Here is a 12,222-nt window from a genome sequence, read left to right on the forward strand (position 1 = left end):
AATGAATGTGTAAGTACAATGACATGAATTGTATAAATCACATTGTATTCCAAGTACAGTGTGGTACATGCCAGTTGATTTAGTAGATGAGAAGGCATTTAAGAATGAAACTATCAACTTCTAAATGTACTTAAACATCAAAACAAACTTTCACTTTGGGAAGGGAAATAGCAGCAAGTAATGTCATTATGCATTACAGCTTTAACATAATCCTAAATCCTCTCTAAAGCTCTTATTCCATTAAAATAAAAGAATGGGCTATTTAGTCTTTGCCTTGGATGATGTCAGCATTGTTGACTAGCTTTAAAGGTTGTGGCTCCTAGTAAAGATTTGTGTAGTGTGAGAACTTGTGAATTGGGACTTCATTTCACATAGGATGATAGAGTCACTGGATTTGAAGACTACAGTGTTCCATAATGTGATAGAGCTTGGTGTTTGACTGGGAGTTACTCTGTCCGTGGGTAAAAAAACTACCATCTCTGTTTAAAAATAGGAAAAACTTGAGCAGCACACCTTAAAGTTTCCTTATCCAAATACTTTAAACCCCAGCTCTACAGTAGGCTGTGTTTCTTAACAAGTGGTGTTACAAAGAAAAAGCTATGTGAGGATAAACTCCGAAGTATAGATCAGTATGCCATGTGGCTCCTAGTCATACATCTTTTGAAACTGTGAAGAACTCCCATGCAGTGTGATTTGTTTTAAATAATTTCTGTGGCATTTATTCTAAGAATCTGACCTTAAGGTGGGAAACAATGCACTGCAGCTGTAAAGAATGTGTAGAGATTATCACAGCTGTTGTTTTGCCAGAATTGGACATCTACAACTTAATAGACAAATGCTCCTACTCACTTGTCCTTGTAAGTCTGAATTTGGTCTTTGGCTTACGTATGTAGATGGAGTAATCATTTTGGACAGGCTGCCAAACTGAAGGTTAGCACAAAACAATCTTGGAGCAGTGTTCTATTACAATGACTGGCAGATAAGATAATTGGGAAAGGGCAGGAAAGAGGTAAGATAACATGTTAAAACAAGGGCATCTTAATCAAATGAAAATGGAGTGTGTTTTCTCATTTAGCTACAATTATCAATGATGCAATACATGTCTTCTTGAAGCAAATCTTAAGTTTTTCTTTACTTTTCTTCTGTCTCTTTCCCATTAGTGGTGTGAGTTCTATGTGAAAGCTAACAAGATTGTATTGCATGCATGCAGGAGATGGTCCAGGTGATGAGAAGGAGGTGGAAAATCAGAGATTTTTAGAAATATGTTGGATTCTTCACATGTAATACCCTGCACATAGTAATTGCAATTTTAGCAATAACACCAAGATTTATTTCTTTGTCGCATTATGTTAGCTTTAAAATTATATGTGTCTTTAAACATAATAATATAGAATATCTAGCATGACTGATGCTGTTGAATGGGTATCAAGCTTCCCTCTAGAAAGGAACTGAGTGTTCAGATGACTTATTTCTTAATTTGAAACAACTAGAGTCACTGTACCCTGGAGGTGATTGAAGATGACTGAAGTGAAATTGAGATTAAGTGCCTGAGAACAAATGACACTTAAAATGATGTTTTGGAGCACATAAAACACTTTTTGTCGCCTCCGTTTATGAGCTTGGAAAGCAGAATAGCTGCATTTCTTTATCAGTTTTATATCTCTTGATATTATTGTTTCACCATAAAAAGCATCTGAAACTTTCGTTTATCACTTTGATCCTCTATGACCTGAGCTACTTTGTGAAGGGGTAATGGGGAAGAACAGCAAAGTAAATAAGAGCGCAGTCAGCTCTGGCCTGGGTCTACCCTGGTGAACACTTACAGGGTCTTTGATGCTTATTCTTCTAATATGAGTGCTGTAAACACGGCAAAGTGTAGCTAGTGGACACCTTGGATAGAGATGCTGGTGCAGTACTGGGCAGATGGTGGGAAGTGAAGAGATGATGGTTGGATGTGTCTGACCTGTGGCTGAAGGACCAAAGGAGGAACTAAGGAAGCTTCATGAAATAAGAGAGTCTTCTAGGTTTCAGGACTGACTTAGACTTGCATTATAGATAGTATATGAATGTTCTACTTAAGTGTAAGCTACCTTTCTTTTTGAGTACTGGAAGTAACTTAGAGCAGTTATAACATCAAGACAAAACCACCTGAAGTATTTGATTGAAATGCTTTAAAATTAGATTATATTATTGGCTCTATAACTTGCCTGCAAACATGATTTCTTTGTTTAGATCTTCACCTTGCTGCTGAGCTTGGGAAGACACTACTGGACCGTAACACTGAACTAGAAGAATCTTTACAACAAATGTATGCAACAAATCAAGAGCAACTGCAGGAGATAGAGGTAAATATTTAAGGGATCCAAGTGTTAAAGCATCTAGATCCGCAACATAATAGTGCGTAAGTGGAGATCTGAATTTCTTGACATCTGATGGACATTTTAAAGAAAAATACTGAACAACCTTTAACCACTTCTGCTACTTTGAGAATTTGAGGACTTGTACAGGCTTGATCATAGTTAGAACTGTTTGTCTGATTGCTGGAAGCTTTATGCCGTTAAACTTCATGTTGAATTTGGCTTGTTTAGTGAAAAATGGCTAGTATTCTTGTTTTTGTACAGAGAAGTTACTTCAGTTATTTTATTGCTAAACTTTGCTGATCTTGCCAGGTAGAATGACATTAAATTATACAGTAATAAATAAATTAATAATTTAAATTATTATATGAAACTGTAATTGGTTACAGCCCTGAAATTTAAATGCTGATAAGTGCAGGAGAGAGTAAAATCTGAGGATATATACTTCCACTAAACTGAGCTGTGGTAAAGGCAGCTAGAGTCTATTTCAATAAAAAAAAACAAACAGCAAAACCAAACACTTAAATAGTATCTAAATACTGGATGTAGTGGATATACTATAGCTTCTACTGTATCCTTTTCAAAACTGCTCATCTTCGTGTTACTTGGTGGAAAAAAACTGGCCATTTTTGGCAATTTTTTTTTAATATTGCCTGTGTTATTGTAGTTCTTGACTACTTGTCAGTGTAATGCATTTTTTTTAAGCTATTAGAGGGTAATGCATGGTCTCTGTTAATTAAATTACTAAATATTCAGTACTTTGACAACATACTGGAAAGGTAGTCAGCATTTCAGTTTGTCCCTGAATCACAGGGAACAGGCTGTGGCTGGTATACACTAGACTTTTACAAAATCTGTGTTCTTTTTGCAAGCAGTACTTATGCAGTTTTGGACAGCGTGTGAATTTTTTACAGCTGCAACTTAAGACTTAAATCACTGTAGTGGTAACAGGTACCTTAAAGAATCCTAAGCTTAATACTTAGACATATAGGTGTCTTTAATGTAATCACATTAACACAAATGCAGCATTTCTATTAGGTGATGCACAATTTCTGGGTGAGTTTTTTTTTTTTTTAATAAGATACTTCTGTTTTATACCTTATACTTTGGCTCTTTCCTCTATCATGTGCTAAATGTCATCTATGTTATCCTATGCATTCTGTGGTACAACGATTGGAATGGCTGATATTTAGATTAGTGCCACAGCATTAGAAAAATTGTATTTACTTATGTGGAGACTTAAAATAACTGATTGCCATGAATGTTTTTTATAAAAAGATTAATTCTTAAGACCTAGAGAGAACAAACGCTTCAAGGTGTTATACAAATACTGTTCTACTTCCAGTTCAATACCTGTATGAACAACCATGTTTAAGGAAGCATTTAAGACAGTGACAACCCACCTTTTGAAATAACACAGCATAACTTTGCTATAGATAGCTAACCTGGCTTGTTGAGTGTAGCTACTTAATAAGCAGCTGTATTTTCACGCTATCTTGAAATACGGAAAATATATTATTGCTGAGCTGCATTCATTTATAGAAATAGTCTAGTGCCATTAAGGATGTAATATCCTGTTGGTTTAAGCCAGCTTATTTGCTTAAGCCTTTTTGGTGGGTTGGTGTTTACACACCTACACGAGAGAGCTTCAGCACCAGGAAGTGGTCAGAAGTGTCCTTCCAGCAGTGATCTGTAGTTGGTGTGTGGCAGGGTGAAGTACACCTCAGACAGTGACAGACTAACTGATTCTCTCAATATCTGGCTTTGCTTAGCCAATCAAAAAAACAAATCAAGACTTGTGCAATACTACTTTTTCAAGGCCTTATCCGATACCTCTTTCTTCCTCTTTCCTCCTCTCCCCGAACATGGGTAGGAGTGTATATTGGGTTAGCCTATTAGCTCCCTCCAAGAGGAGGGGGAGGGAGGTGAGAGAACAGCTTTTGTGGTGCTTCTGACACAAGTAGTGCCTGCACTTTTATTTGCCCAGCTTACTGTGTTGAGTCAAAGAACATGTAGACTGTATTCGTATCTGCTGTAATAACACGCTGTCTTCTCAGTTCCACCACTTGCCTTAATCTTCTGTCTTTTCCCTGTGCAGTTTAAAAGTGATAGCAACTCAAAGCATTTATTTTTCCAGAGAAATCTCTCTTGCATCTGGATTTCTGGTAGAAAAGGGAAAATCAAATTAATCCCTTCAAATGCCCCGAGAGAACCTCCAGATGGGAGGAACTTAGCTTACTGGCACAAGGGATTGTTAAAGGAATTCACTGAAACAAATGGGGGTAAAGTTAGCATATGCAATGTGCAGTACTTTTTAGCTGGTAAAAGCAGCTTAGTTTTTCATTTTCATACCTATATTTCTGTCTTCTATAGCAACGCAGGATATCCCACTACACAGGCTACGTGTGCAAGTGGCATATCCGGTCTCTCTGCTTGATATTTCTAGTTTTCAAGTGCTTGTCTCTAACCTAAAGATATTTCAGCTGTTACTGTAGCTACTCTGCCGCATTTTTTAGTAGCTTTTTCAGTGCAGTATATCAGTGTAAATCTTTGGGGTTTTTTTTTCCTATTAATTTACATTTTATGGGTAGCAAAGTCTAGACCTGGCTAAGAAATCATTCTGAAATATGGTACTACCTTGTCTGCACTGAAAAGGAGGGGTCAAAGGCTTTAGGATACTTAAGATTACATCTAATATATTAAACGCTAACATATTAAGCATTTTATAGCCTTGGATCATTATATCTGACCTCTGTGCTGATACATGTGCCACTAAATAATCATTGTAGATGTAATAAATGCTGGATTGAAAAGGCAACTTTATTCCTGTCTGAGTCTCTTCTCAGCACTCAGACTTCAGAACTACTGACTCTTATCTTGTGGTAGAATGCAAGAAGTCTCAACTGCTTTTTCATGTTAGGTGCTCAGTTGCAGGGGAGGTAGAGTAAATGTGAACTTCTAAAGTATTTATTACCACATCTATACTTTGTTTTGGTGGCCTGGTTATACCAGGCCAATTTTACACCAGCACTGAAGAGATTGGAGACTCAAGGTGGTGCTTCAGCTCTCCCATTCGTCTAAAACTTCTGCAAAAGCCCCTTGTAATCAGTGGCAACATCTAATTCTGGCATCAAAGCCTTGGCTTCTGTGCTTAGCCATGATTGTATTGCTGAAGAAAGTCTGAAGATCTCCAGCTCCTTCCGAGAATAACCAATAGGGAAAGTTAATCTGAAGAGGGTCACATTGAGATTCTGCTGCTAATCTGTGTACTATTTTTGTGTAAATCCTCTGTCATGTGCACACAGGCTACAAAAGAATCTAGCCAACTGCTATCAAGTTGATCTTCTAGAAGTCTGTATGTAGCAGTTACTAGTCCTAGATTAACTTATTATCTGTTCTTAAGTTGCCTAAAATGTAAACCCACCAATCTTTTAATGAGGTAAAAGGTTAAGTAGAATATTAGAAGTTTTGAGTATGTAACAAGCCTATGTAAAGAGAAGTAATTCTGCCTAGAAGGCTGTTGGATGTTCCTACTTGAAGTTTACTTTTCAGTAGCATGTAGTAATACAGAATATATTGCAAGAAATAAATTCTATGTAAGAACTAAGTATTTCAGATTTAAAGGGTTAGTTTTCTTGTTCCAGTCTGTCTGATGCAAATTCTCATGTAGATTTTTAGAACTGAATCAGTCCTATCCTGGGTGGGACAATATAAGACACCTGTATTAAGAGCCTTAGGTGATTGTTAACTGCTCTTAGACTGAGAATTCTAAGCTTTCTAACATTACTCAAGAGCCTTAATGGTCTATATTGTTGATTGTAAAACTAAAGAGGATTAAAATGAGAATACTTGATATGGAGCTTTATTTTTTAAAAAGGCAGGAGACCTTTGTTTGAAATTACAGTAACTGGAATAATTCCCTGTGAGTAATTAAAGATGGAATTCAATAATTTGATGATACTCCTGACACATAGTAGGCCACAGACTGTTCTGCTGAACCTGATGCTGCTTCAGACTGGAAAAACTTAGTTCAGCTGAAAAGAAATTTAATGGTGGATGGTGCAAATTTCTGTTGGAGCACGCTGCAACTTTTAGAAGGACTCAGTGGATAGTTAAGGGCTATGTTGAAGTCTGGATTCAAGGCTCTATCAGTGATGACTGCCATACAGAGAAACCCAATCCAGAAGGCTTGGGTACTGGCAAAAGCCTACCTGCAGCAAGGATAGATAAACACAGCTTGCACGATGAAACCCAATTCCTGGATAAAGGGCTGGTTGATCGGCATGGGTTGACCTCCTTGACAAAGGCAAGCTGGGTAGCTGAGTTACTGATGGTGCCTTTTCAACTGAACACTTACCAAAGCCACTACTGGAATCTACCTTTCTGAAATTTTGTAGTTTTTCTATGAATGTGAATAAAAATGCAGAATGGTAGTCCTGTCTTTGTTTCGAGTGTAAGCTAGTAACAGCAATATTATCTTGCAGTACCTCACAAAGCAAGTGGAGCTCTTGCGTCAGATGAATGATCAGCATGCGAAAGTCTATGAACAGCTGGATGTGACAGCAAGAGAACTTGAAGACACTAATCAAAAACTAGTGGCGGAGAGCAGGGCTTCACAACAAAAGATATTAAGGTAACAAACTTTTACTAGATCCCCCCACCCACCCCCAGTTGATAATACAAAAAAGAGCAGTCCAAGTGTATTCGTGTAGTTATTGGGTGGCTGTCTCTGTCTAGTGGTGTTTGACAATACTGTTAAATTGAAAGGATGGTTTTTATTTAAAGGTCTTTTGGGGCCAAAGAGCAGCTTTCAGAGAAGAAACTACAATATGAGGGGATGGGAAACTCTCATGTCCTTGACTAAATGCTGAAATGTTTTAACAGCAGTCCTTCAACTTTTAGCTTGACAGAGACTATTGAAAATCTGCAAACACACATAGATGACCTGCAGCAACAAGTAGAAGAATTGAAAACGTCTGGACGAGGCCGGATGAACCATGAGAGATCTGACCAGCCAAGATCAATGCACAGTTTTTCATGTTTGAAGGAGCTGTATGACCTTCGCCAGTAAGACTTTTGACCTTGCATAGCAAAGAGAATACAAGTTATTTTAAGCAGAGCTTTAAAAACTAAGATACAAGCATAGATGCCAAACAAGCTAGCAGAAGAACATCTAATGTTCACAACTAGGACAGTATCTGCACAGTCCTGCACCATGTGGTGTTGCCACTGCTTCTGGCATACTTCTAGACCACACTACTCTTTGTGTGAGAGGAGTTGTGGGTTCCACTTTCTGTCTTGAAAGATTTTCTCCCAACCAAGTCTCCAGCCATACCAAATTGTAGCTTAGAAAGCTTACAGCAGTTCGTACCCTGCTTTTTTCAGTCAGATAAAAACAAACACAAAGTAATCTGAAAACAAACATCCTAAATGCAAAGTATTTTCTGTAACTTAACATTTCCTTGGATGTCTGTGGATAATTTCTTTTCAAGGCAGGCAGGATCCCTGCAATAGCTTTCCTGAAGTTACGCTGGTTAAAATGATGCTTAAGCTGGTAAAATGGTGCCTGGAGCTCTGGGCTGCTTTTTGAATTTAGAGCAGTTTTACACAGCTGAGTTGCAATAGTATGCCCATCAGGCCAATCACCTGGGGTAAAAGCTCAAACTAGCTTCAGTCCTAAAGGTCATTTCATAACTGAAGCACCTGCACAGACAGGCAGAACAGGCTTTTGTGTTTGGGCTTCAGCAGTACATTGAGGTAGGGCTGTAGAGTAAATCTGTACATCCAAAAAGAAGTTATTTCTTGACAATTCAAAACATAAGTGGATTCCTTCAAACTGCTAAAGGCTTGTGGAAATACCAGCCTACAGAACTGCTTTGTCAATTTTGAAGCTTGTTTCCACAGTCGGTAGCAATAAAAGTTACAAGGGTGGGGTGCTGTGGAAAATATCTGTGTCAGAAAGTATTGCATGATACATGGAGGCAATGTTTATTTAAACTTAAATTGTAGGTCTAGTTACTCAATAAGCTTGTCTATAACTTGAAACTGTTAACGAGCTGCCATTCTGCTTAAGCTGGGAGGCTTGACTTGATGGCATGTAAGTATTTACAAACTCTGTTCTGATTATGAAATAGACTGATAGGTTAGTAAAATGACCGCTATGTACACTTTGAGGTGTGTTTAAATCTGTCATTAGTTACCCAGGACAGGAAAACTTGAGGAGGTGTGGTCAGCTGTACTTCCTATGTTTGACAATACTTCCTTTTGTTTCTGCAGGTATTTTGTTTATGATCATGTGTTTGCAGAAAAGATTACTTCGATGGATAATCAGTTAAGTCCTCTAGAAGAAGAAAATGAGAACTTAAAAAAGGCAGTTACAGTTCTGCAAGCCCAACTTAACCTGGAAAAAGAGAAAAGGGTAACAATGGAAGAGGAATACAGTCTTATGGTAAAAGAAAACTGTGACCTTGAACAGAGGCTTGTTGATATAGACTTATATCGGGCTCGTGCAGAGGAGTTGGAAGTGGAAGTAGCTGAAATGCGACAAATACTTCAGTCTGAAAACACATGCCATAATGCAGAGAAATTGGTGCCAGAATCATTTTTCATTTCATTCAAGGAATCTTTAGAAAGGGAGCTTGGTCAGAGCCTGGCAGATGATGGACTTCTGACTGTATCGGAGCTTGAGAAGAAGGCACTGAAACGGAGCAGCAGTGAAACTTTCCTAAGCAGTGCTGCAGGGGGAGACATTCTAAGGGGCCATGAAGAAACATGTATTAGGAGGGCTGAAGCTGTGAAGCAGCGAGGAATCTCTGTACTTAATGAAGTTGATGCTCAGTATAATGCTCTGAAAGTGAAGTACGAGGAACTTTTGAAGAAGTGTCAAATGGATGAAGATTCTTTGAAACACAAGGCCGTACAAACGCTGAAGCAGTATTCTAAAGACCTAAATATGGGGCATACCCAGTATGATCTTTCTGCTAGCAATCAAGAATTCATAACTGTGGAGCTAAGTGACTCGCCCACAAATGCTCTTCCTGAATATAAGGCACTCTTCAAGGAAATTTTTAGCTGTATCAGAAAAACAAAGGAAGAAATAGATGAACACAGAGCTAAGTACAAGTCCCTCTCCTCTCAGCCATAACACTGGACATGCTGCTGACCTGTTTTCTGCTGATGACTAAGCTGTTAGTTGAGAAGGGGAAAAACTTTATACAAATGTCAGAAGACCCCTTATACTGATGTATTTCTTGAGCACTCAAAATGAATGTTTTGAATTGGCTTATAGACCTGTAGTGAACAAGCTAGTTAGTTAACAGCTAGTCTCCCTGTATCCATGTAGCAGTAGATTTAATGTTCTTTAGCACTGTTACACAAACTAGTGGTTGTAAAGCAAACAAGCATCATAGCTTAATAACACACTATGACTTAATCTCTGGCCAAAGCAGTAACTGACACTAGTTTCCTTAGTCCACTTCAAAAATAACAGAGCTAAGTAATCTGCACCGTGCTTCTCACAAGGAACCAGACTAAGGCTTTCTTTTGGTCAGCAGTGATGATCTAACCCTGTAACTACATCTGTGTAGAAAATTAACAGAAACAATGCCCCTGACCAGTATCATGGGCAGCCTCTCCTTGATTCTTGAGAATGAAGTTAGCAGTCGAGCTGAACTTGCTTTGGCAGGGAGGTGGAGAGCTGGCACGGCAGCCTGCACTGTGCTTGGTTTAAGCTAATACCACGTTTTCACATGCACTAAGCACTCACACAGATTAGTGTAAATGTCTTCCTGCTAAGAAAGGATTTGATGTAAAGTTTGCATGGCTCTTGAGGTATGGTTTCTTATGTAGGGCACTTTGTCGTAAGGCAAGATACTGTGAATTCATTACGTATGTTATTTGGGACCTACTGTTCTTTGGTGGAATGTTGCAAAGTACATTTTTTATGTGTATTTGTTAAGATAGAAAGTTGCAATGTAGCTATTTAACTTTAGTAGTAGCATTGATGTAGTGGAATAGCTTTTAATCTTACACACCACAAACTCCAAGTGCTTGAAGGAGACAGGGCAGGTAAAAACTTATCACATTGTTTTGTCTGTTGCTTTCCATGTCAGCCTTTGTGGACCTATTCCATGCTGTCTGGGGGGGGTCGGAGGAGGGACACAAGGCTGCCAGACCATAGCCTACGGAAAACAGGGGACCACGCTCTTGTTCTTCCTCTCCTTCTCCACTCTCTAATAATAATGCAGATGTATTCCAGTTCTGAAAAACAAAGAACATGGAGAAGTATGTTCTTTAAAACTGCTTCAAAGTGTGAGGGAAAACAAAGGCTAAGAGATTAAGGGGAGGGGGGAAGGCACAATGAAAGGTTACATCCTTCTCCTCATAAAGGGTCTCAGTGTTAATTTGGTCAGTTGTTCTTGGCAGTCAACTTACTGCTTGTCTGAGTTGCTGTGATACCAAACAGTCGACACAGAATGTTGACAGTTCCTCAGCTTTAGTTCAACTGCTGCTGTTGCAGTTCTGCCTATGTTGTACCCTGTTAAGCTTGTGTATAGCTGTCTTTCAGTTGCAGTATTGACTTCATATTGTGGGATTTTCTCTAAAACGTGTGTTGCATTCTGGAAAATTATTTAAAAATGGGAATCTGAATCTTGTGAGTATTTTTCTAAGGAAATAAATAATCCAGTCAAGCTACATGTGTAAGTAGTAATTATGGCCATCTGTGCCAATCAGTAAACTTGGTGCAGATGGCACCTGCAGTATCTAGTCTTGCCATCTTTCCTACATAGCTTAGATAGCGTTTCCATTAAATTTGTATTTTAAAAAGGTTATGCTATATGGAAAAGGATAGGCCTGTCTGGGGTAGAAATCCCAGTGGTGTTTGTCAGTGCTGTTCAAAAAGGCAGCAGGGGAGAGGAAGGCAGAAAAGCTGCTGTTCTGCCATGGGGTTACCTGCACTGCCACTGTTTCCCTAATGTTCACATCCTCATCACCTGGGGGTCTGCCCCAATTCAGATACTGGAAAGCAGTGGCCTTAAATAAGAAAGGCATGACACTTAGTCACAAATGATTTACTACTAATATTCCTCACCACTTTAGGGGAAGGGGGATCCACACCTGCTGGGCCAGAAGACATGTAAAAGCAATTCAGAATTTTTGGTTAAATAGGCAATATTCTGCAGTTTATTACTGTTGGCTAATTTAGAGCACTTCGTATCTATACAATTTTTATGCTTTAAATTTCCAAGAAACTACTTGATTCTTCTGTAGTGTAACTTCCCCTTGGCTACCTGTGCCATTGCTAAGCTCTGGCTGTTCTGTACAATAAAAAAACCTCCAAGGCTGGGTTCTTCTTCCGTAACTTCTCTCAGACTGTGGCTTTCCCAGAGAGATGCTTTACAGATGCAGCTAGAGGTAATGCTGCAGCACAGGGCTGCTCTAGGGAAGTGTCAGCCATGGGTGCAACGCAGCAGACCATGACAAAGGCTGCAAAAGCTGCCTGAACTTAAAACACCTCTCAGTTACACTGCTGTGGTTAATAAACTACACTAGACTATTAAGGTAGAGTTTTAGCAGTTTAAAAATAGATATTCTCCACAGAAACGTGAAATGCTGTAAGTATGGTAACAATATTCTTAGCCAATCTTATCTGGATTAATTACCTTAATCTGCTTATTTTAGTCAACAACTCAACTCAGTCTTTTCGGAGCGTAAGTAGATGAAATAGAATCTCCTTGAGCTTCTCATGTGATGGAAATTATAGCAAAGAACATGACCAGTAAAGTAACCGTGTTCTACAATGCTTACAGGACATTGCTGTAAGATAACTCATTGCAGTTGGGCTTCAATGGTAAACCTGTAACAA

General features: G+C 38.7%; 1 protein-coding gene across 1 annotated transcript; it reads left to right on the plus strand.

Moving 5' to 3' along the window:
• Positions 1-1,901: 1,901 nt before the first annotated feature.
• Positions 1,902-9,740, plus strand: CDR2 (cerebellar degeneration-related protein 2, 62kDa). The gene is made up of 5 exons (XM_009886343.1): positions 1,902-1,926; positions 2,233-2,345; positions 6,842-6,990; positions 7,260-7,424; positions 8,634-9,740. The coding sequence occupies exons 1-5, from the start codon at positions 1,902-1,904 to the stop codon at positions 9,499-9,501; spliced, it is 1,320 nt and encodes a 439-aa protein (XP_009884645.1). The 3' UTR covers positions 9,502-9,740.
• Positions 9,741-12,222: the final 2,482 nt, after the last annotated feature.

The sequence above is a fragment of the Charadrius vociferus genome, unplaced genomic scaffold (genome assembly GCF_000708025.1).
Source record: "Charadrius vociferus isolate BGI_N301 unplaced genomic scaffold, ASM70802v2 scaffold430, whole genome shotgun sequence".
NCBI lineage: Eukaryota > Metazoa > Chordata > Aves > Charadriiformes > Charadriidae > Charadrius > Charadrius vociferus.